At 36.1% G+C, this 26,093-nt stretch overlaps 1 protein-coding gene and 1 long non-coding RNA gene across 7 annotated transcripts; one reads left to right on the top strand and one right to left on the bottom strand.

Moving 5' to 3' along the window:
* Window positions 1-7,856: 7,856 nt before the first annotated feature.
* LOC130733695 (uncharacterized) lies at window positions 7,857-14,066 on the bottom strand. 6 transcript variants are annotated; one of them, XR_009017564.1, is made up of 10 exons: window positions 13,225-14,065; window positions 12,909-12,983; window positions 12,595-12,801; window positions 12,103-12,208; window positions 11,735-11,867; window positions 10,511-10,611; window positions 9,040-9,250; window positions 8,690-8,879; window positions 8,419-8,596; window positions 7,857-8,346 (listed from the first exon to the last, which is right to left on the bottom strand). It is a non-coding gene; the product is annotated as an uncharacterized LOC130733695 (long non-coding RNA). The 6 variants fall into 6 exon arrangements; XR_009017562.1 differs by having other exon boundaries at window positions 8,419-8,879; window positions 12,419-12,801; window positions 13,225-14,066; XR_009017563.1 differs by having other exon boundaries at window positions 8,419-8,895; window positions 13,225-14,064.
* A 332-nt stretch (window positions 14,067-14,398) lies between these two features.
* On the top strand, window positions 14,399-16,459 carry LOC130733694 (protein phosphatase 2C 37-like). The gene is made up of 4 exons (XM_057585932.1): window positions 14,399-14,976; window positions 15,070-15,390; window positions 15,538-15,643; window positions 15,753-16,459. The coding sequence occupies exons 1-4, from the start codon at window positions 14,530-14,532 to the stop codon at window positions 16,091-16,093; spliced, it is 1,215 nt and encodes a 404-aa protein (XP_057441915.1). The 5' UTR covers window positions 14,399-14,529; the 3' UTR covers window positions 16,094-16,459.
* Window positions 16,460-26,093: the final 9,634 nt, after the last annotated feature.

Genomic DNA, 26,093 nt, shown 5'->3' with positions numbered 1-26,093 from the left:
GAAACTCTTCCATTCGCGTTAGAATGTTGTACACAGAAGCTTCGTGGGCGTTGTCGAACATTAGTTAGGATTGTTTCGACTGTATCGACTTGTTTTGATTCATTATTGCTTTGTTTGCTCAAAGGTTCAATTGTGGAAACTTTGGGGTTGACTGAACAAGCTTTTTGAGTGAGACCTGCACCGCGAGACTGGAACAACTCGAGGTTAGGACAACTTACTTGCTAGCTAATGCCACTAGGCGTCGATCAATTCGACTTGGTTATTGTGTTGATATTGAATATTTCTTTGATTTTGATTATTGCTTGGAACTGAGAAAATGATTTCTGGAGGCTTCGGCCGAGTGAATTTATATGAGACGTGTGTCTCCGTTTTTTGAGAGGCTTCGGCCATTTACTGGTTTCTGTCTTATCGCTTTCTAGTGGATGGGACATGGTTATGTTTTACAACACTGCATTATTGATTCATCGCTCTATAGAGCTTGATGCATTTGCGTTTATGATTAAGTTGTGCTGATTTTATTCGTGCATTTGATGCGACTTTCGGAGTGTAGTACCTTCGTCACGACAATGACCGGTTTGTTTTAGGGAATCGAGTGTTTTCTCGGGGAGTTGTTTGGGTCTGATGGGAACTTTGAACTTATAGAGTTGTATCGTTCCTGTTGATGTCTGGCATAACAAGCAGGAATGGTTAAACCCGTAGGGTCACAACCGACTTGACTATAGCCTAGGTTTCTCATTGTAGAAGCCTTTGGTCAATGAACTAATTTTTACCTGTGAGGATGAATCGTTGTTTTGCTACTCATATTGCACTCATGCATACACGCGATGAAGTGCCAAGCGGAGTACTTCGGTATAGCAGGAAGCAACGATCAGCCGTGTAGAGTTGAATCGGTCCTGACTATACCTGGCACGACAGGAAGTGACAATCATCCGTGTAGAGTTGTATCGTCCCTGTTGATGTTCGGCATAGCAAGCAGAAATGGTCAAACCATGTAGAGTTTGCACTGTCTTGACTATAGCCAAAGGTGATAAGCGACACCCGAGCAGAAATGGTTAAACACTAGGCCAGTGTTACGACCGTCTCGAGGTGCCCAGCCTTTAAGTGGCAATACCATTGGTTTGTCCCGTCTCCGAGCAGAGTGACGTTATTCGGATTTGTGTCAGCATATTCTGCATTGGCACACCATGCATCTTATTATGATTGACGTTGCACGACATATCATGCCCTTTAATTATATTTGCTGAGATGTTGACGATTGGATTATTATTAGAGATGTAATAACATGTTATGTATATACCTTAGGGTAGGCAATACATAACTTATATGTATACATATACACCCCCTTATTCATCACATGTTGCTTGTATATCTATTGTAATCTGTAAGTTGACCCTAGCGCCTTGGCTTTGTTTGTATGTCTGTGTTTGGGCGGTCGGCCTACTGCCAGACGTTCGACAGCTGGTTCGTGATGATTTGTCACTCGGGGAGGACCAGGAGCGTAATGACCATTACTGAAGTTTCGACGAGGACCCGGACTGAATGCCTGACCAGATGAGGGTCGAGGATGGAAGTATAGGGTATGGGTGTTTAGAGCTTACGAAGGTTGGGTGTTAGTGTCATAGCTCTGATTGTCATTTCTCTTTTTGGGGCAGGGTAGCTCCCCGACTATTAGTTTTTTGTGTGGTTCTCTTCCATGAGGATCACATGGAGTTTGTCGGACGTAAGAGGTCTTTTGGAAGCCGTTCTGGGCTAACTTACTTTCTTAGAGGACTGTATTTATAAAACTTATGACTCTGTCCATGAGTTGCACTTATTTTCCTGTGGGCGCTACTTTCAATTACTTGATGTTACTTTCCGTCACTTGAGGACGCTCGTGACGATGTTTTTGGTTGCAGCGAGGGCTGTGCTTATATTGTATATTAGTCGCTGTTAATCGCGAATGAGTTGAGTCTTTATTTCGACAAGTCTTTTTATTTAAAAAGAAAACGAAAAAAAATACCTGCTTTTCCGCTTTATTTTATTTTTGAGTTACTAAAGTGACCCCCGAAAATTGGGGTGTTACAACCCCTCTTTGACCGATGAAGCATCAAAATAAGGCCTTTTTAAATCATGCGCTTGCTGACTTTTTCCCCTTGTCAGTTTGTTCAAGTTCATTAAAGACTGTGGGCCCTTGTCCATGTTGTTCTTTTTTGACATTAGGGTTTTGTTGTTAACCTTAGACTTGCCTCCACACGTCTCTAGGGGACGCTTGGCCAATCATATCAGCATCAAACTTGTCTAGAACCATGAGAGAGTAGGGATCTCGAGTAAAAAATGGTGGGACCACACTAACTCCTTGTTTGGATTCAAGGTCAGGAACGTTAGTCACTGAGGGGCATTCAAAAGGGGCCATTATTACGTACTTTCACGGAAATTGTGGTCTCGTAATTTCCCCCTTTATTGGCCAATGGAAAATCGTTACCGCCTAGATCCATCCTACTCTCATCATTTGGAGAAGTATTCACCCGACTCACCTCCTATGCATTAAATAACTTTAAAGCCATGGTTTTTGTAACTGACGTTGCATTAACTGCACTTCATTGCAAAAGATCCCCCCCCCCCATGTTTGTTGACTCCAACGCTTCGTATCTGGACCCACCCATTAGAGGCTTCCCGGGCTCACCACCATTGCCTTAGGTGAATTTCTATGAGCGGTATACTGCCTCTCTAAATGTGGCGAGCTAGCATGCAGAGGACGAATTAGTCATCCTTAGTACTTGAAGAAGCTCTTTCCTCCCTCACCTTAGCACTCTCTTTCACCTAATGATTTGAGACCATCTTCAAAGGGCAGACCTCCAGTATGTGGCAAACACAACCGCAATTGAAGCAAATAAGGCTACGACCTTCATACTTTCTACCTTGAATTTGTGGATGGATTGCATTTATTTTAATTAAATTATAAATGTATCAATCAATCATTAAATTTTTATCTAAAATGATTCATTATACAAGGTTTTAAGAGACATTTCTTCGCTTTTTCTTACGGTTCCTTTGGAGGAGAGAGCAACACTATGACACATGTCAATCAAGACTCAATATTTTAGCCCAAAAAATCAATTTATTGAAAATAATAATAATTAGGGTTAAATTTTGGAGAAAATTAAAATAATTTGTTAATCTCGTAAAATAAATAATATTTAATTTATTATTTAAAACATTCCATGTAAGGTCTTTATTTTTCAAAATAGCTCTTAATTACTAATGTTTATTTTGTATTCCTAACTTAGATTTTTATATAAATTTATATGTACAATAATTACAAATTTACAATAGCTAGACAACTAAGATACTGTAAATTTGTTTAATTTTTTCCTCCAAGATAGATCTCTTTCAACAAATCATTTTTCACACACATTAGCTTTAGGAATCAAATCTGAATTAAATATTTAAAGAATTCAATTATCTACTAATTATCTTAGACGTTGTTTTAATTTTGATATCACTATTTTGTATGAGTACGCGATGCTGCATAATTAATATAAATCTAGTTTGGGTTTTTTTTTTTGAAAGCGATATGATTTTAAAATGTGACGAGTAAATTATAAACATTAAATTAATAATATGTTACCAAATTTTAATGCAAGGTGGACGGCAGAAAACTTGTATAGAGATATTTGGTAACTGAAAAAATTAAAAATAGTGTTGGAAGAGAACGTGGCGTTAGTTAAGAGGGGAACTTTTGGATCGGATCCATGTAAGTAATGGCCACGGGTCGCCTCAATGTCTTTGGGAACTTTCTGATGAAGGGGCACTTGTCCTAAAATATGTAGTTCTGAGTTCGATTCCTGAATATATGTGAATGAAAAATACTGTTGGATGTGATTTTCACTCTGGTGCCGGACAATGCCGGACATATATTGTCCGGCAGTTTAGTTTTGGGGGACGTTTAGTAGAAGGAATCTTTAAACATTCTCGAATAAGTTAGGTCGGGAATGTGACGTTCAAAAAAAAGGTTGGAAATGTAGTATTTTCATGTTTAGTGCAAGTTTTAGAAAAAAAAATTTCCAGAATTGTGGATTCTCAAGCATGCAATTTACATTGTTTTTCTCTAAACTTCATTCACATGTTTAAGGATGGGTACCTTGCATTCTCATGAGAATGAAAGTTATTTCCCACTAACTTTTTCTTTTACTTCAAATTTTATATTTTAAATATTTTAATTGAATAAATTTAAAAACATACCAAGGAATTGAATTTATCAATCAAACTCTTTTTTAAAAGATGTCCTGGAATAACATTCTCATTATAATATTTCTAAAAATCTACTGACTCGGACATGTTTTTTTGATAATTTGTAACAAACGCCCCTTAATGTTGAATAGTATTCCGGGATTTTAATTCTTCACGTATCGGGTGGGAGAATACTTTCAAAACCGAAAGAAAAAAAAAAGGCAGATCCGGTTCATCGTACATTGCCATAATACACGTGTCGTGAAAATCATTGTTAGTCTAAACTCTAAAGTGTTTTCATTGGACAACACAAGGGCTTGAATTTTTTAGTATTCGTGTAATATTGAAGGCTTACACTATCATATATTAATTATTTTGTATCTTTTCCTCGAAGGTTAGCTCAACCGGTAGGAGTTAGGGAACATAAGGGTTGGAGAGGGGAAGGTCCAGGGTTCGAATCTTCGAAGGGAAATTTAAAGTGACTTTCTAACTTACTAACAACTAACTACTAACATTTGTCTATAAAAAAAAATTTACTTAATATCTTTTTAGAAATATTTTAAAATTGAGAGTGCCTTGTCATACATGCTACTATGCTAGATATCATATCATGAATTGAGATGTTTCAAAAACAGGAGGTGCATTAAACCAGTGAAGGTAATTGTGTAGACTTTATTTGAATATCCATTAGGTCTATTGTAGAAACATGTTTGCAATCACTTGGAAATAATTTAAAAAAAAAGTGAATGTGACGCTTTAGAATTGATTTAAAAGAACTTAACTCGTGTAAAAATTAGAAAATGAAGTAGGTCAGACCGCTAACAAGGGTCTGTGCCTAGCCTATATCAAAACATGTTAGGCAACACTCCCTCCGTTCCTTATTATAATGCCATTTTTTAGAGTTTTTTTTGTTCCTAAATATAAGTCCATTTCAAATATTTAAGTAGCATTGATTAGTTTTTTCCAAATTTACCCTTACATTTAAAACTTAATATTTCAGTTTTTCATATTTTAGTCTATTTCCAATGCCACTATCATTCACTAACCTTAACTCTATAAATTCAAGCTTTTCATCTATTGGATTACTTAGTGGACTACAAGAGTATTAATTAAATGCATTATATGGAGTACAATTCTAGAGATAGTGATATATTAATTTGGACTGAGAATTAGTAATTGAAGTGTTTATAAGTAAGAATAATTTAGTAAAGTTAATTAAAAAGTCTTACAAATTTATTGTACTTAACTAACTTTAACCACTTTTCTTAATCCTAGATATTTAGGTAAAATTGATTTATAATAAGGAACGGAGGGAGTACCAAATTAATAAATAGACAAGGTTAAGACTTTCTGAAATGTTTTTCAGTTAAAAGGCTAGGTTAAGCCACTCAGAAAGTCTTGTAAGCCTAACAGGCCGGCCTATTTAAAAGAGTAAGTTTATTTTATTATTTTTACATTGAATCTCTATTATAATATTTCAAAGTTATATACTTATTGACTTATGTATATGTTTAAGCATGTTAGACTATATAATTATTTAACCATATAAACTCTATAGATATAGATTGATGACTTTGACTTAGATGATATAACGATATTATTATCTTTTTTCTCATTATCTATAAGTTTGTTGACATGTTTACACATATTTGTTGGTGTACTTAAATGTCATATGATAAATCAGGCCTTTTAAATATGCTACCAGGTTATGCCAGACTTTCAACAGATCAAGTTTAAGTCGGAAAAAAAAACTTATGACAAATAACAGGCCGAACTCAGGCCTTGAATTTTTAAAACAAGTCACAGGTCAGGCCTATTTAAGTCAGTGGCGAAACTACCTTAGGGCAGGGAGGGTCCTGGCCCTCACAAGGTTCCACAACATATTATATATATATATATATATATATATATATATATATTTAATAATTCACATTTTATCAAACGAAATGTCATCGCTCAGTGTAGAGTTTCCTCTAATTTCACCTGTGTTACGAGTTCGACCCCTCCCCTTCCTGTTTTTTGAGTAATATTTGTTTTATTCTTTTTTTTTTCTTCAACAGAAATAGTTTTGAGAATGACAAATATTAAAAGGATAATTAAATGTAAAAAATAACTCAACAATACAAAAATTTGAAAAAATGAAAATACAAATTTCCAACATCACTGATATAACTTATAATAAAAATTTAATGAGTATATAAATTAGTTTAATCATTATTTTGTTTGTATATAACTATATATGTATCTATTATTATTAATTAAAAAGTTTAATGTAGGTTTAAAATTTTATTTTGGTCCCCTCATTAGTTTTTCTAGTTCCGCCACTTTAAGCAAAGCCTAGGCTATTTCCACCCCTAGTAAAAATACACTCTTAACTATGTTTAACTTAGCATTGCATTTAAGGAAATTTTAACGGATCTCACGTGCTCTTTTGACATTCAAACTATGTTTGGTTGAGGAAGAATGTAGAAGAATGATATTTTAAATTTTTTTTTTATCATATTTAGCTGAAACTCCTCAAACTCAATGTGATCTCTCCTAAAGAATGGGGGATTTAGAGAAGGAAATATTGTGTATAACAAAAATACACTTTCTCATGTTTTAAAACTCAAACCTATATTTTAAAAGTAAGGACAATTAAAGTGAATTTAATTTGATGAGATACATCTCCTCTCCTCATTAACCAAATAAAAAAAAAGAATTATGACACCTCCTTTTAAGATGGTAAATAGTGGGTTTGGATTTTGCTTGACAATTATTTGGAATCTATTCGGGGGCTTGAGGAGGAATTGAGGATGGGTTTGCTTCTGAGGTTTGTCTCTTGGTCATGGTTTGGGGTAGTCCATATATATCTTCAAGAAAGGAAACATGTGTGTTGATTTCTTGGCAAATTTTGGAGCGTCTCGTGAGCTTTCGTTTGGAATTTCTATTGAATGGAATGAGACATCTTCTGTTTATGGATGCTACGAGAATCTCTTTCTAATGAAATTGTAGTGTTTTTGTTATGATTTATTTTATTGTTTTTTAGGCATACCCTCTTTTAAATAAATAAAAAATTGATTGTAGAAAAACATCCACTTTGTATATATTGATGAAACAAGAGGTGTTAAAACAAGTCTTAACACTAAATAGTTACACTAAACATGCTTATCATACATGTTATTAATTTAAAATGTGAACATCACCTAATTTTACAAGGACGTATTAAAGTAACCATTAGTTTTAAACATGTTCCCATCTTAAGAGCTCATCTAATGAGATCATGTTAACTATCATTTTGTAACTCATTAAGGTTTTTAATAACATACAAACTACAATAATTATATCAACCAAACTTAAAAAAAATATGAACTTCATCAACTTATCAAAGTGCTCCAACAAGTATTATTTAAAGTAGATGAATGAGAAATACGAGGGAAAAATAGAAATAAGAGTGTTTTGGTTATGAGTCGTAAATGGAAGGAAGGAAGGACAAAACAACGCACCAAATCAGCTGTTTGATGGAGCAGACGTGGAGATCAGAATCAAGCAGGAATCTCGTATTCCCGCCACGTGGTATCATCCTCAGGAAGAGTGTCCTCAAAAACAGTATGACAAAAACAGAGGAAAAATAAATAATTAAAACAAGGTGTTGTTGGTTCACTAGTATCTAAGCCCGTGCTTTGCACGGTGATTAGAACCAGATATTTTCTTCTACAAAATGTTCCTTACATATATATAATATGACAACTCATGATTGGGAAATTGTGGACAACAAACCAGATGATACAACAACTTGTTCAACCCATGCCATCGTAAACTAAGTAAAATAACAACACTTGTCCGGTACATAATAGAGAACAACAAATACAATCCAGTTCGTTAAGTAAGAACATACAGGCCATTCTATCACAGCTTAATGTTGAATAAAACATCAATAACAACAAACATTTCACTGGTTAAGAAGAAGGTCAACACATCCCCTGCCTTCAATCCATGTGACGAACAGAAGGCCCTCCAACCCCTACCAAACCTCGCCTAATTCCGATTAGGCACACCAAGAATGGTACATTCCACTTCCTTGTCAATGGGCCCTCTGAAAAGCCACTTGTAAACTTCCCCAATGCGAATATAATCATAAACATATACCGGCAAGTTCTGCAGTGCAAAAAACAGTCTAATAAGATCAATACATAACAACTAAGAACTTAAGCACAATATAAACCTTACCATCTCACTTGCAGAAGCTTGGTTTGGTGAGAGTTTGCAAGTGAAAAAACATGGACAAAATATCCACTTTGGTTGTTGGGGAATTGTTTTGGGTGTGAAGTGGACCTGGCTGGCAACATTAGTTATAGCAGGGGTGGGGGCATTATAGCCGGAGGAGATTGTGCAGGAAGGTAACATTCTTGATTGAAATAAGGAAGGTAACATACTTCCTCAATACTTGCATTATAGATGAATAAATTAAATTGAATTCAATCCTTGAAGAAGCACTCACCTAGTCACCTAGGAATCACTTGAGGGAGCGACGAATGTTGAGAGCACAACCTTTACAATTCATGGAGCTTGACATCTACAATTCTCGCAACACTGTATTCCTTGTTTCATTCCTACGATTTTTTCTCTCCCTCTCTCAATTCCTTTACTGGTCTTAACTCTTCAATCAACTTCTTCCTCATACATTGACTCTGAAATAAAAAAAAACTATTGAAACCAATAGTGCAGAAAAATATAAACTTATGGTCAAGAAAAAAGAAAACGCAGAGTAGAATAAAAAGCATAACGAACATAACACCTATAACACTACATCCCATAACAGTTCACAGAAAACCACAGACAATAGCTCACCACAAAGCACATCCAATTCACAACAAAGCACATCCAAAAGGTGTCTATAATCCACAAGCCAAGAGGTTCAACTCAATCCTCGCAGCCAAACACAAAGTAATGCATATCCAAATCACAGCCACCTCTTTGTATCAAGATCCCACAAATTTTTTATTATGGTGTATCAACCATGATGACAACAATTTTTATTTGTGTGGATTCTCATATATACCTGCACATAAGAATTATAACTTAAAAGTACTCTTTTTAAAGAAGCTGCGTCCCGCTACCAATCAATAAAATTGTACAAAAAAGATATGTCATAGTCTACCATTATAAGATTTTAATGCAAATCTAGTGGCTAAATTATTTTTGGAACGATATACATATGTCACAAGGTGGACATCTATACTCATGCTTAATCAATATGTTATCACATTTAGAGGTTCCAAATTCACCTTGCAACCTTATGCTCATTCAATGCCAAAATGCACAAGAAACATCTTGAGATAATTCACAAACTATAAGTTGTAACTTAGAATCGATTTTAAGGTAAAGTTAAAACAAACTTAGAGAAAGTGAGAAACCACTTTCTAGGAAGTCATGTTAGAAACAAAGTGAGTGAGAAAGAAAGAAGAGAAAAGAAAGGGAATAACTTGAGTTGGAAAAAATCTAAGAGAAAGAAGAATCTAATAAGGCAAGAAGATTGAAGGTAAGAAGAAGAATATGATGGTGATGATGATAATGATTAAAGAGAGAGAAAGAGTGAAGAAATGAACATAGAAACAAACACAGTTGAGTAGTGAGTAAGTAACAAAGATTGTCAATGCATTTTCTCATTCATCCACTGCTCACTCTTCACATCCCCCCAAAAACTGAGTTCCCTCTCTCATTCTCTCTCACTTTGAAATTAACCAAAACTTTATATTCCTCTGAAAAAAGCCAAAGGGACAGAAGGATTAGTAGTGGTAGCAGCTATACATCAAAAGCTAGCTTAAAAGTGAGGATTGCTCTAGCCTTTATAATGATTATTTGGTCACATCTCTAGTTAATGTGGGACTCTCAATAGAGAAATAGCGGAATTAAAGAATCCTTATCAGTTCATATAATTTACATAAAATTATGGCTTTCACAATTTCTCTATGACTTTTTCAAGTAAAGCAAGCACTTGTCTCCACATTTCTGAGATGACAGATTTATAGGTTATATAAATTGAAAAGGAAAATATAAAGTTAAAATTACTATCCAACAAATAATCGAACATCATCAAATAAAATAGAAAAGGGACTTTCTTCTTGTTATAAGTAAAACATGGATGAAGCTTTGTAATTTATATATAGCCTTGCAGCAAGCATTTCTCAAATTTAGATAATCCAACCAACAACAAAGGTCATAATTTTTTCTCTACCTTTTACAATTATAAGTAGTAGAAAATAGTTAATAAAAGGTTTGAACATAATGAAGCTTTAAACATATAAGAGACCTTTCTTACCCAAAGAGCAAATATCTAAGTTGAAGCCATACGGTAAATCAGCAAGCAGCTCCAAGCACTTATAACTTGGGGCCCCAACTATCTAGCAGGACCAAAGTCACCTGCATCAAACATGCATCATAGAAGGCCAACATATGCAAGTACTCACTAAAACGGAAAATGGTTAGAAAGGTCATGTTATGAGGTAGGAACAGTTGCATAATTATCTCTCATTCTATTTTGCACTAAAAAAGTTCAAACAAACATCTTAAAATCTCACCTATTCATATCCAGGAAAGCAAATATATAATTATGAACAAAAAAACATCATTTGAACACTAAACAAAGCATTATAATGTTTTGTACAGTTAACAAAAACCATACATTAGTAATGATTTTCTGGTTCCGGTCACATATATAAAAGTTTAACTTAGAATTTAGTTCTTTCTTCTCTTACTTGGCTTTAATGCCTCATGATTCATGTACTTCATTCACTAAAAGCTTCCTTGAAAAATACATTATGTTATGTTTTCTTACATTTCAAGGTAAGGAAAATGAAGTGAGTTTTTGATGCAAAAATAACAGGAATATTTTGACCAATGAGAGTCCAGCTCCAGCAACTCAGATTAACCCAATTCAACCAACAAATCACATCGGAAAAAATTATAAAACTGACACAAAAGTAGTAATCAGCCTAATGCTTTAATTAAACAATTGACTATCATGCTTAAGAACCATTTCACCCTTTAGAAAGCCTTTGATGTTGTCATGTCAATTATGATGGTTGTTGATGAAGCGCTTAAGAATGAAGCGCTCGAAAGCGGGGTGTTTGTTGATGCGTGCGGATGATATGCATGTTTTCTACCCAAACGGAAATTCACAAATCCGATAGATTAGAGAAAGCACCAAGAGAAGAGGAAATTGGGTTCGTTTCCGGAGCAGGAAGAGAAGAGGAAAAGAATTTTGAGAGAGATCCAGAATTTGAAAACAAAAATAGAGAGAGAGAGAGAGAATAGATTCAATTTGAATTTTGAAAGAGTTTCGATTCCCCCAGTTTGTAGAACTCATGATTCTTGCTTTAATTAAACAATTGACTATCATGCTTAAGAACCATTTCACCCTTTAGAAAGCCTTTGATGTTGTCATGTCAATTATGATGGTTGGTTCAGCAAAGAATGCCTTCTTTAGATGTTGTCATTGAATTTGATAAAATAATCAATTCATCACAGATGCAGAAATGCTTACCCGAACTTGAATAAAGAGACTTCTGCAGGAATGGAGTCAATCCTATTGGACAACATCAGTCATCTTCAATTACCACCATTATGTTACCAACCCAGGAATTTGCAAGCTAGAAGGTTCACTTGCTGATATAGATCTAACAATGTAAAACATTTTATCATAAAGCAAAATAACCTAATAAAAGCAAGCTCAATAAAATCATAGCATAATGATTCTTTTTTTTTTTTGGTAGATAAAGATAGCACTATCTGAGCTAAGATTTGGTGGCCTAATCTGAGATAATGATACTTGTTGGCTTGGTAATAATCTAGATGAAGGTGTGTAATACAAATTGCATCAAATACAAAAAATTTAAGCTTCTAGAATTGTACCTGATTAGATAAATATGGATGTGAAGAAGCTGACCCACCTGGATCAAAGTCCCTTGAATGATAAGCACATACAAATCTTCCCCGTGCTTTGATCCAACAAAACTTTCTGCAAAAAAAAACCCATATATTAACATTAATTCTTCCATGACAGATCAAAATAAAGAAAAGGAACCATTATCGTTTATTGAGGCCACCCAATTCAGACCATGACAGATAAAAAACACACTCTCGTAAAGACATTTTCAACCATGAAAAATAATGAAAATTTCAAAATGGAATGGATGACAGTCAAAGAAATAGAATGTAGAAACCTCACCATTGAGGAATTCAATGTACCATGATAAGCATTGTCTGTCTACAGTTCAGAGAATCATGTGATGATAAACTAAACCAGTATCTTGAGTATAGAAAGTTGAAATCCAAGTACAATATAACGAAAGAAATCATAAAGGTTGAGAAAAATGGATTGTTCAACAACAAAGAGGACATTACAGTTCATGGGAAGGTTTCACAATTCACCATCTTCCATCTTGAAGCCCTTTTTTTCTCTCTCATTCTGATCTTTGAAAAATATGAACAAACAGGGTTGAAAGAAGTAAATGAGCAAAGATAAATGGGCAAAAGAGAGGAGGAATAAACCCAAATCTGAGATAGACAAAACTTGCAAATCTCCTACTCCAAGTAACACATTGAAGGTCTCTGGTGAAAAGAATGAACAATATCAATACCAAAACTTGTTCTGATTTGTGAAAACAAAGAGGAAGAATAACAACAAAAATGATTGAAAGAATGAACAATATCAATACCAAAACTTGTTCTGATTTCTCATCTACTCCTATTCCAAAAATTTATGTTAAATTCCCATCTCCTATGGTAAAACCCTGCAAAAATGAGAACAAAGAAATTAGCAAGTTTGAGAACAAAACATAAAAATGAGAAAAATGCATTGTTCAAGAATAAAGAGGACATTGGAGTTCATCATGGGAAGGTTTTAAGATAACAATCTACGTCATTCATAGTCATAAGAGAATAAAAAGGCTTACAAATAAAATGATAAAGCTCTGTGAACGACATAGAGAAGGGAAGACAGAAAGAAAGGAAGGGAAAGAAGCTAGTACTTACTCGAGGATGGAAGAGACTGCGAGTGAGGACCGCAAAGAAGTAGCCAAGCGAGCAAGATAGTGTTTCTCCGCTTTCGCAGTTCATCGAATTCCGTCTTCAAGCTCTTCTCTCTCTTGTTCTAATCTCGTAAAAAGAAGAACAAAAAGGGATGAAAGAGGAAATTGTGCCCCTTTTCCAATTGCCAAAACCCTAAATCGTCAACAACACCAGCACGCCAATAGGATAAAGACGAAGCTTCAGTCGGCGCTGGAAGCCACCGTCTTGGAGGTTGACGACGTCTCGCACCAGCACGCCGGCGTCAGAGAGAGTTCCGAGAAGGGGGAGACCCATTACAACTTGAGGATCAGTTCGCTGAATTTGTTCTGATCTCAAATCGGCCTCGTCGCTGATGTGATAAGGGAGGTGAAAATAGTGACTGTGAATGCCGATATTGAAGGGAGGACGGAGAATGAAGCGCTCGAAAGCGGGGTGTTTGTTGATGCGTGCGGATGATATGCATGTTTTCTACCCAAACGGAAATTCACAAATCCGATAGATTAGAGAAAGCACCAAGAGAAGAGGAAATTGGGTTCGTTTCCGGAGCAGAAAGAGAAGAGGAAAAGAATTTTGAGAGAGATCCAGAATTTGAAAACAAAAATAGAGAGAGAGAGAATAGATTCAATTTGAATTTTGAAAGAGTTTCGATTCCCCCAGTTTGTAGAACTCATGATTCTTGACTTTACTGACAAACTGGGAGAAAACGGGAAGGAAAGTGAGCTGCTAAATTGAACTCTGAAAAGGGTGTGGAGAAGGAAATGCTTGAAGCTGACACGTGGTAGGTTGCTGAGAGAACAACACGTCGGATTTTGTCGTTCTAAAGGGCTTGTGCTTTGTATCTAGTATAGATGCGTGTCAGAAAAGTAACAGGTTTCAACCTACCGTGGTGGATTCTAATTGGGCCACGTAAGCCTCTCAAAAAAGACACAACCACGTGGTGGAATCATGAACCAGTTAGTGCTGCCTTCAACGGCCACGATCGCATCTCGCTCTTCAATCGTTCGACGTCATACCAACTGTACGTGTCGGGTGTTGCCCGTGACGGTGACGGGCAGCCTGCCCGTCTTTCAAGTGTGGCCCCCACGTGCCCACCCATCCATTACTACAAAAGCTTCTCATTTTCCCTTAATTTCAATCGATTTTCTTTCGTTTCATTTCTCTCATCAAAAAACTTGCTTCAATTCTTCATATATATTAACAGTTTTCAATTATTCTTCTTCTTCAGAGGTTTCTAATTAATTGAGTTTGAAGAGATCTGAGATTTTTTTAATGGCTGAGATTTGTTGTGGTGTTGTTGGAGAAGGTGACACGCCTACTCCAATGGAACCAAGCTCAAGGCCTTCAGCTCGCCGGAGCTTGGACATGCTTCCCTTGAAATTCATGGCAAACATGCCAATTCCGCCACCGGAGGCCAGCCGGAAGAGGCAGAAGCTGGATCTGTGTGTTTCTCCGCCGCCGGAGCGGGAGGTTGAGAACGCTGTTGAAACCTGCCAAGACAGAGTTGGTGGGCCCCAGGAGGAGGAATCAGAGGGTTCTGTGATTCCGGTGAGGTTGGAAGATGAGGTGGTGGTTGTTGACGAGAGTCCCAAGTATGGAGTCACCTCGGTTTGTGGGAGGAGGAGGGACATGGAAGACGCAGTTTCAGTGCGTCCTTCGTTCTCAGAAGAGAAAGGGGTTCACTTCTTCGGTGTCTACGATGGCCATGGATGCTCACATGTAAACAACGCTCAACCCGACCCGTTTTCTTCTTCTTCTTCTTCTTCTTCTTCATTGGATCCGATTCTTAATTGCTTTGTTTTGTTTCTTCAGGTGGCGACGATGTGCAAGGAGAGGATGCACGAGATTGTGAAGGAAGAGATTGCAGAAAAACCCGAATCCAAATTGGATTGGAAATCCACCATGGAGCAGAGTTTCACTCGCATGGACGAAGAGGTTCTCACCTGGACCCACAGCAACAACCAGAAATCCACTTGCCGCTGCGAGCTCCAGACTCCTCACTGCGACGCCGTCGGCTCCACCGCAGTCGTCGCCGTCGTCACGCCGGAAAAGATCATAGTCTCTAACTGCGGCGACTCACGCGCCGTCCTTTGCCGTAACGGCGTCGCCATCCCCCTTTCCTCCGATCACAAGGTTAGTTTAAATTGTACCCGTTTTCAGAATTTGACCCGTTGGATCGGGTCGAGGATCCGAATTTGGCGCGTTTTTCACACGCGCGAATTATTTGTAGTTGTGTGATGTGTACTAACTAGTTTGGTTCGGGTTACCCGTTTTGTGCAGCCGGATCGACCCGACGAGTTGAACCGGATCGAATCCGCGGGTGGGCGCGTGATCTATTGGGATGGTCCTAGAGTGCTTGGGGTGTTGGCCATGTCAAGAGCCATAGGTGAGTGAGTGCGCACGATAAGCCACTTTTTTCTGTTTTATTTATTAATTGTCACACCCGGCGCATTATTGTAATGTTCGGTTCTGAATTATTAAGGTTTTTTTTTCAGGGGACAATTATTTGAAGCCGTACGTTATTTCGGAACCCGAGGTGACGGTGATGGAGCGGAGTGACGAGGATGAGTGTTTGATTTTGGCGAGTGATGGGTTGTGGGACACGGTGCAAAATGAGACTGCGTGCAGGGTGGTGCAGATGTGTCTGAAGGCGGAGAAGCTGCCGTCGCCGCCGGGGTCTCCGGGGAGAGATGTGGCGGCTGATGGATCGGACAAGGCGTGCTTTGATGCGTCCATTTTGCTGACGAAGTTGGCGATGGCGAGGCATAGTTCGGACAATGTGAGCGTGGTGGTTGTTGATTTGAGGAGGGAAAAACGTCCACAACAACAACAATGATTAAGGATTATTAATTAATGTAATGGGAGCATTAAAAAATTACTAATTCATTAATCAATTGCCCTAAACCTAAGTAATTGGGGACACCTACGTTTTGAAGGATTTTATCATTGGGAAAAAGATTGGGGAAAGTGGAGGATGATAGGCTATTGATGATTCATTCCATGTGATTGTAGTAGAGGTAGTGGAAATTGTAACAGTTGGGAATGGTCAACAAATCATAGGAAATTTTTAGAGTAGTGAGGACATTTGATCTCAACCAAATGCTTGAGGCAATTTTCGTTGCCCATATATTCTGTAATTGGATTTTGATGTGAATTGCCTGAAGTTGTAAAATTATCTGCAAAGGGTGCATATTCACATTCATTACGTCTCCATATGTCTTTTTTTATTATATTACATTCTTTACTTTTGAATAAAATTAAATTTCATTCACATTTTTTGATATGGTAAAGAGTGGAAAAGAGGTGGAGAGAAGAGATATACGAATAAAAGAGAGTAAAAAAAAGAAATGTGATGAGTTATATGATTAAAAGAATTAGAGATAGATAGAAATTTAAATTGGAAATAAAGGGAGAGTGAATATATTATAGCTCCACCTAGTGAAATGATTTGGATGAGAGAGGGAGGAGGGCAGAGAGGAGAGGTTTAGGGCAGATTAGGGGGAGAGGAGCTTTGTTTGTTTCAAAAGAATCTGAGAGGAAAAGAAAGTGAAGGAAAGAAAAGAGCAAGAATATTCTGTTTTCCACTGTTTGGTATCACTGCAAGAAGAAAAGAAAGGAAAACTTTTTGTGGGTCCCATAGCAAAAAACTTTCCTTCCGATTTGGGCAGAAAAGTGGAAAGTTGGAGCAATTTTCATAAAAAATACCAAACTACCCTCAAGTTGGAGCCATTTTATGGGTTCTACTTCTACAGCTTGATACATGTGGCCATTGCATGTACAAAATATATCAGACCTTATTTAACTTATAAATATAATATGCAGACTTTTAGAACAATTTTTTAGCCACATTTGGTGTAGTACTTCAACAGGTTATGTGCTCATTTTTTAGCCACTTTAATTTCATAATAAAAATCTTAATAGTAGAAAAGCATTGTGTAAAATTATCTGAGTTTTTTTATTAAAATTAAAAATAACATTGCAAATTTGTGCTGGAATTTTTTTATATGGCACTAGAAGTTTTAAAATTATAAGAATTATTAGTTTTTAAGCAGGGGCAAAAAAGTCATCTTACAAAATTACAGTTTTCTTTCCTCCTATTCTTTTCTTCCATTTCCATCCAATCAAACAACTTAAAAATTTCTCTCACTTTTGCTTTCTCTTCCTTTCTTTTCTCCTCCTTTCCTTCCACTTTCCTTTCCTTTCCTTTCTTCCCCAACCAAACACAGTGTAAAAGTGAAGCGGAAATTCTTGATGTACTCGCTTTAGTGAAGAGAGTTGACTAGATTGATCATTTGGGGTGATGACTTAGTAAATAATAGACCACGTCTACACTAGGATGTCACTCGTCCTTATTCCAAAAAAGTATTTTCTTTATTTTAAATAAAAAAATATACTAGTCACTAAAACTAAAAACTATGGATTTTTTTTTTCAAATGACCATATTAGTAGAAGTTTAGTAGTGCATGTTTAACTCTTTTTAAATAATGTCTCAAGTTTGAGTATTGTACGGAAAAAATATTCACTGGGCTTAGCAGGATGTTAATATTCTCGACTTAAACATGATTGTCTCAAGGGAAGGATATAATATTTCGTAGACAAAAAATGAATAGGAAATTTATTTTGTTCACACCATTCCACCACATACACTAAGAGAGAGATAAAAAAGAGCAAGAGAATTAAGATACATGATAGATAATACAATAAGAAAAGAAGAGATATATATAGAAAGAAAAAGTTTGTGGAATTGAAATGAAAGATATATCAAAGTTTAAATGAACATTTAGAGGAAAAAACTTCAAGAGCATATTTCCCTTAGCTAATGAAAGTACATTTGGTGGATTGAGCAACTTCTTGTTATGTGAGTGGGTATACCTCACGGTTATAACAAGAAGGGGCAGTAGGACACTGATATCTCCTTATATAACAACATTGAATGATGAGTAAACCACATTAGTGAAGAACACCACACCTTTTACCCAGAACCTTACGGGTAAGTGTGTTGAGTCTTTTCACTTAATGTTATTTAACACTCGTTTTTACTCAATATGAGACGTCATTTTTTGTCGTTCACACTTGAAGAATCCCAACAATTTTCCCCTCAAGTGTGAGTTACGATCATATTATCATACTCCCCATCAGCGAGTTATTATTGGCTATCAAGGTCGTGACCATCGGATCTAATACCAACTGTTAAGATTGAGGGGTATACTTCACGGTTATAGCATGAGAAGGGAAATAAATATCTCTTTTTATAACTATATTGGATGAGGACTAAACCACATTAGTGAAGAACACTACATCTTTCACCACAAACCTTAAGGTTATGAGTCTTTTCACTTGTATGTTATTCATCACTTTCCCTTTAAATCAACGTGAGACTTATTTTATTTTTATTTACACTTGAAGAATTCTCGAACGCTTCCTAATTGTAGGGTGCCCAACACTCTACAATGCCACCACTATTGTGGACTCAATCTACCATCATTAGGTACCCACCACCGCTAACCGACACTCTACCCTATAACTGCCATCGACCATCGCCGACCAACACCTTTCATTGCACTGCCACCATTGTTGCTCATCACCTTCTACCACCAAGTAATATTTCATTCACACTTCACTCTCTTTTCTATCTCATTTACATCCATCTTTCTACATTTCCTATCACATCACCTATCATATCACCCATCTAAAATCAGATTTAGATCCTCTAATGTGTCTATGTCATGTGACGACTGAGCCTTTAATTCTATTTTAATAAAATTTGAGTCATTAATGACTATATGGAGAGAGAAAATTAAAATTGTGAGAAAAATAATAATGACCATCAAATTTCATTAAAAAAAATAATTAAAGATTTAGGTCTTTCACAATGTCATGTGAGATCAACGTGTGTATGGATCCTCTGCAGCAGTAAACTCTCTCAATCTCTCTGCTGCAGAATTTCTAGCCTTGTGATTCATCAAACAGTCCACATCTTGCAAGCATTAAAAAATAATTAAAACACGCACGTGACACAAGTGAAGCAATGCAGGAAGCCCAGTAACCATCATTTTTCTCCTCTTTACTGTCGTACCGCTGGTCAAGGTCCGCCGCCGCTCGTCACCACAGTCTCCGGCGAAACCAATTTCTCTGAAAGAAACTCCACTACTTCCTGAGCCCCTTCAATTCCTTTTCTAACCCTACATAAAAATCCACAAGATTCAAAGCACTCTGCCTAAATTGGTGAAAATAAACTAGATGGAGACAAAACCCAGTTAAGAAAGTAATGAATTTGAAGGATTTTGACAAGAGACGCTGCATCATATAGATTGAGGGATTTACTGCGGCAAAGGATCCAGATCCGAGATCAACATATGATAAGAGGATCTAAATCCTCTAATTATATCTCTCTATTTTCTTTTCCTATCTCACTCTTAGTGTGAGTGGAAATGAAGTATGAACAAAATATCTACTGTGTCGAGTTGATTTAACTAAAACATAATTGATCTCAACATTTGTATATAGTTTTTATTTTTATATTATATCTTATAATTATCTTTTATGGGCATTAATTGTTGAATAGAATAATAATTTATTGAATTCGTATATTGTCCTACTTTTATTCAAGCCTAAAATTGAAAATCCATTGAATAGAAAAAATTATGAGGCTTAACCACTTTGGTCCCTGAGAAAGTCAGCGTCGGTCATATTAGTCCCTAGAAATCATTAATGGTGAAAAAAATCCCTGAGTTTGTCTCCGTCGGTCATAGTAGTCCTTAACCACTTTGGGCCGTTAGTCCCTGTGATGGAACCAACGTTAAGTGACACATAGACTCAGCCACGTAGGACAAAGTTATAAGGGGGTTAAATCGATCATTTTAGTCCCTTCGAATTGGGTTTAAAATTCCAAAATCAGTGAACCCTAGAACCATATCAAAATCTCCAAATCCTCTGAATCTCCAAAATCCCATGTCAAGTGCCTATACCCAGCCCACTTAGCAGCAACTCGTAAGCCAATAGCTAAAGCAACAAGAAGAAGTGGAATTGGAAGCCTCCTCTCCTGTGTACCAACTTCTTCAACTTCTTTCCCCGCTGAAAGGGTTTTGGAATACTGATAAATAGCCAAGGCCATGAACGAGATAATCACCAAAACTCTAACCCAAGGCTCTCCAACAGCCGCAAGGACGGCTGCAGCAGCCATTGCGGATGAAACATCATCTCTCCACTGTCACAAGATCTCCAATCTGGGTTCCGTTCTCTCAGATCTGAGTTTTTCATCGCCGGAGAAGATGCGTTGGTGGTTGATGACGGCGAGCGTTGGAGAGGTTGATGACGGCGCGGAAAGAAGGGTGATGGGGCTCAGTGGTCCTGTCACGGTTACATGCTCAAGAAGAAAGATCTGAATTTTTGTTGTATTAGGTGGAGGTGGCATTTTCATTGTTTATCCCCTTTGTTTTCTTTCCTTTTTCCTCATGCTTTGTTTCTCTGTTTCTCTACCCGGTTTCTTATTCCTCATGCTCTGTTTTTTGAGTGAATCGGTGGAGGCTAGGTAATTTTTTTTGAGTTTTGAGTGAGTGAGAGGGTGAGTAATTTATTTTTCTGGGTTTTTGTGGTTGTTGGAGATGAAGATGATAAAAGAATGATGATGATGAATGTGAATAAAATTAATATTCTGGGTTTGTTGTTGTGGGAAGATGAAGATGATGAAAAAACGTTGAAGATATAAATATTAAAAAGGATGTGGTTTTTTTTTACTATAATTAATATTGAAAAACAAGATTGTGGTTAAATTATTTTAATTCATAATTATAATTAAATTTAATTAGAATTTTCTATTTTTATTTTTTTTAACTTCAATTAAATTTACCAAAAAAACCTGTCAGGGACTAAATTGATAATATCGGGGACCAAATTGAAACCCACGTGGTACATAACGTGACACATAGGCATTTTCCGTCCCAGGGACTAACGGCCCACCTTAAATAGGGACTACTATGGCCGACATTAAGACTTACAGGGATTTTTTTAGCCATTAATAATTCCTAGGGACTATTATGACCGGGACCTTCTTTTTCAGGGACAAAAATGGTGATTCACTCCAGTTTTTTTTTCCACTAAGTATTTACTTGATAGTTATTAACATTAATTGTTTTTATAGTCCTTAAAATAGTGAATTAAAAAATTTGGTAATTAAAAAAATTCCATTAAAGTATATCCTTAATTGTTAGAAACATGCGTGTTTGAGTCTTAAAAAAACCAATACCTAAACAAAAAATAATTTTGAAGGACCACTATTTCAATAATTTATAGTCCTTAAAATTTGGTTTTATGTATTTCAAAAAATTGGAGATCTACTTCAACGAAAATATTTTAGAGGAATAAAATCGATAATTCTTTAGTGTCAACAAAATCAATAAATATATTCTGTTCTTGTTGCACCCATGCAATTTCACACAAGTTCGATTAAATAATCATATGGGCCCCACTAGCTCACTTAAATCGTAGGAGGACACGTAGCGTCTCATTTTTTTAAGTGTCAACATCTCTTAGCTGGACTAGATTTGCTCCGATTTGATGCCCTTTTGGCCAAGGACTTTTTCCATCTAGAAAATCCATTTTCATCTTTCAACTTTTTGTTTTTTCAATTTCTGGTCGAAAACTGATCTTGACCTTATAAAGTTAATTAATTCAACACATAATACGTATTTAAGCGCGATTAGCCAACCTAACTTTGAAGATTATGATTGTTCTGAAGCTTTTCTTGACATGGTAAATTACAACTGACCAAAGGACAGGTGTTACTCTACCACATGACATCCTCAAATGGTGCCCCTGAGTCTGAGGCTACAAATACAACCTTTGGAATATAAATATCTGAGGCCAAAAAAAATCATACATGATATTAAGTATAGGTTGCCACCCATAATATCATCAAAGATATTTTAGAAGTTAGGATTTGATTAGCCAATTCCCACTTTCATAGTTTAACTGCTACGCCAATTCAGCTTTTGGACCTGCAGTTTATGTTAGAATGTTTGGATTTCTTTTCCATAATCAATTTGATAATCAGAAAGCATTTACATAAACTTCTTTTTTAAATTAATTTTATTATTTGTAAAAAATTTCTAAACAGGCATTATATTAACATAACTGGTCCACATGGTAGAGTTTATCTAGTTCTATTAATATTTATAGAATATAAATTGTCCGTACTGCGCCTATTATCTCACATTTACTTTTTGTAAATGACAATATTATATTTACCCGGACTAGGGTTCAAGAAGCTAAGTGTATTAAAAACATTCTTAACTCTTATGTGAGGGATTAGGCATCGAACTACCGGCGACTCAAGAAGTGCCCTTCATTTGTTTAAGAAGGAGTGAAGTAGAGTACACTATATACAAGTTAGTCTTTTGCACCTTTCTCTTTTAAGCTCAAATATGTTCGAGTGCACCTAACTTCATCGAGATATTCTAATCCTGCAAACATGGCCTTATTATATGATGAGCGAGCTTCTGGGTAGAGCATCAACCTTGACAAATCTATGCTCTCTTGTAGCCGAAATTTGCTACGTACCTAATTTGATGAGCTCAAAACAAATTTTGGGGGTTAAGACGGTTGACAGCTATGTAAAATATTTGGGTCTACCAACTATTCTTGGTAAATCGAAGACTTCATGAGAGTGACAATTATACCGCTGACTCTTTAGCTCATAAGTTCTTTTCCTCTCCTAATGTGGTTTGGGTGGAATAAGTTCATCCGAGTCTTTTGTCTTTTATTCAGAATGATGTAATGGACTTTGGCATGGGTTCTTCTTAGGGATGGCAATGGGTAGGATCGGGCACGGGTTTTACAATTACCAAACCCAAACCCAAATCTCAGAACCCAAACCCAAACCCAAACACAAGCTCTTATGGGCGATAAAATGAAATCCATGCCCAAACCCATTGGGTTTCGGATTTACCCGAAACCCAAACCCAAATCCATTCCTTACGTGAAATAGCAACCCGATCCATAACCTACTTTCATCCTCATTTATCACCAAAGTGAGACAACAATAATTTAGAGTTTACTTTCTCAAACATACAAAAGTACAATTAATCATCAAACACTAAGAACAAAGTTTATAAATATATACATGTATGAGAATTTTTTTGTAATTTTATGTTTTGGGTATCTTTGGGTTCGGGTTTGGGCGGGTATGGACATGGATTTAACTAATACCAAACCCAAACCCATAAACTGCTACAGTAAAGGACAAAACCCAAACCCAAACCCAAATCCAGTCAACTCGGTTTTTGTCCGTCAAATCGGATCGGGTTCGGGCGGGTACCCATGGGTTTGGGCAAAATTGCCATCCCTATACTTCTTCTTGATTAATGAAGTTACTTTAAAAAAAAAGTAATTAGTCCACTTTAATTTCAAGATCATGAAAAAAGGTTTAGTATGCTTTATTTTGCATCAGGAGCTTTCTGAAATCATAATTGTCGTTAATGTCAACCAAAAACATGAACTTAGATCTTGTTGGGGAGATAGAGGGAACTTAAAGAATGAGATCATGCATTAATGAGCCAACACCGAAGACCACCAAAAGATGTTACACCATAACTTCACCAAAAACCTTAAGGCATTGGATTGAGTTTATGGGTTACATCTCTTATAAAGACTTCATCTCACCCATACTTAACCAATATTGCACTCCAACTCACACTTGAATTCTCAACATTCCCCCCTCAAGTGCGAGTCGCCACCATATTATCATGCTCCCCCTTCACGGAAGTTTATCCACACTTGCACCATTTTTCGCTTCACTACGTCAACGGGACACGCCACTTGACCTCACCGTCAGGAAGACTTCGATACAATGAGTTGTCACCATGACTACATCAACCATCAGCTCCGATACCACTTGTTGGGGAGATAGGAAGACCCCAAAACATGAGACCATGTATCAAACAACCAATTATTCGATCTAAAAGTTTAAACTATTGGGTAAGATTCACATGAATGGTTTTATATTATATTTCTAACATGTCCCCTCTCACGTTTTGGTCATCTAATACCATGTCAAACAACCAATTATCCAAAAAACATAATCTGTTGGTAAAACCCACATGAACGATTTTATATTATATTTCTAACAAAAATGGACCAGGATCCTCTCAAGTGTAAACTCACTCAAGTTTTCTCATATTGACATTTTGTATCTCAGCTAACTTTTTGATCGAGTTAGTCCTAACCCAAATTCTAGCTTGATATCAGAGTTTATCTTAGATCCGTTTGTTGGAGAGCACTAATTATATATAAGTCACCTAACGATATTCATTCCTGTAAAATTCCACGCTTTAATTGTCGGTCTTAGGCGTACGTGACAAGGTGTTAAGGTCGCATATTAATTAAGATATAACTAAATAGTCCATACTTCTAAACTTTTGGTTTACCTCAAATCATAAGACTTATTACCTGAATAATTCACATTTATCTACTGGTTTGTTGGCTTGACACAGCATAAAAGTTTTAGTTTCATGTCCCCTAAAACGACGTTTGGGTATGAATGAAATATGTGTGGTCAGTGTGGATAAGGTTGAAACAAGAACACAGGTAAGCTAGGGACATGAATTAACCACACTCTCCATTTCATGTTTGGTATAGAATCGGATAAGATATTAGCCACAATAATGTTATATCTCATCCAAACTTTGGCACAGAATCAATTATAATGATATCAAATTTTGTCCAACATAGTGGAAGAATGTCCCAATCAAATGACCTCAGAGGAGGTGACGATATTTTTATGAAGGAAATTAACAAAATTCAGGCAATGTTTTGAGAAGGAAAAAAAATAAAAATAGCAGCATAGATATCTTCTACACACTAAGAGCAACTCAATTGACAACACAAATAAAGGTGTTGGGGATGAACTCTCGAATTCCGCACAATATGTTAGAGGAAAATGAAGAGTTTATAGTGTAACTGAATCTTTAATTTGAAATAATGAGCATCGTATAATAGGTGATTTTAAAAAAATAGACATGTTCTAATTTACAGAGAACTGAACATTTTTTCTTTTTATCGAACTCATGCATGCTCATATGCGCAGTGATATATAATCTTGTTTGAACTCTAAACATTCTCATTTACAAAACTATATATCTCCTCTAATAAAGATTTTTTTCTATACATAATGCTCGATTATAGAGCTGGAAAACTGTGGAATCAATCACGTATAATTTGAAACATGTACCACACGCTTCTATAACATAATTCATAAGATTCCATTGAAATTAAAATAAAGAAGAGACATGCGAACAACTCAACCATTGGACATGTTAACTACTCAACCACATACCTAAGACTTCCACGGCTTTTATGCAGAGATTGAGAGTGAATGTTCCACTTTTGATAATTTCCTAATTATACTTTCCTTAAGGAATATAATGTTGTAAGCAGTGCGGTAGTGGAGGAATAATACTTGAAGTACCATTCATCCAAAATTAGAGATAATTCCTAAACAAAAAAGCACTTCTTGAGGAACTTTGTTTTCATTTAGCAGCATCAGGTTCTGATAATAACACATGACAAAGCCAATTGTTACTGCTTGATCGTTGAAAAAAAGGTCAAAGTTGAGCTACATTTTATTAATTTTTGGGCTTAGTTTAATTTTAGTAGTGAATTAAATTTATATTGTAATCATTGTCATGTCATGTGTTTAAACCATTAATTTGGACTTTGAAAGGTTCTTATCAATTTAATCATCGAATGTCAATCTTGCAAAATTGGCAGACTCCATAAGTCTTTGTTTATTAAAACTAAATTGATAGATGTCATTGAATGATTGAATGAACAAGAAAAAT

The sequence above is a fragment of the Lotus japonicus genome, chromosome 1 (assembly GCF_012489685.1).
Source record: "Lotus japonicus ecotype B-129 chromosome 1, LjGifu_v1.2".
NCBI classification, from domain to species: domain Eukaryota; kingdom Viridiplantae; phylum Streptophyta; class Magnoliopsida; order Fabales; family Fabaceae; genus Lotus; species Lotus japonicus.
Note: the sequence above shows the minus strand (reverse complement) of the source record. Positions and strands in the feature narration are given on the sequence as shown.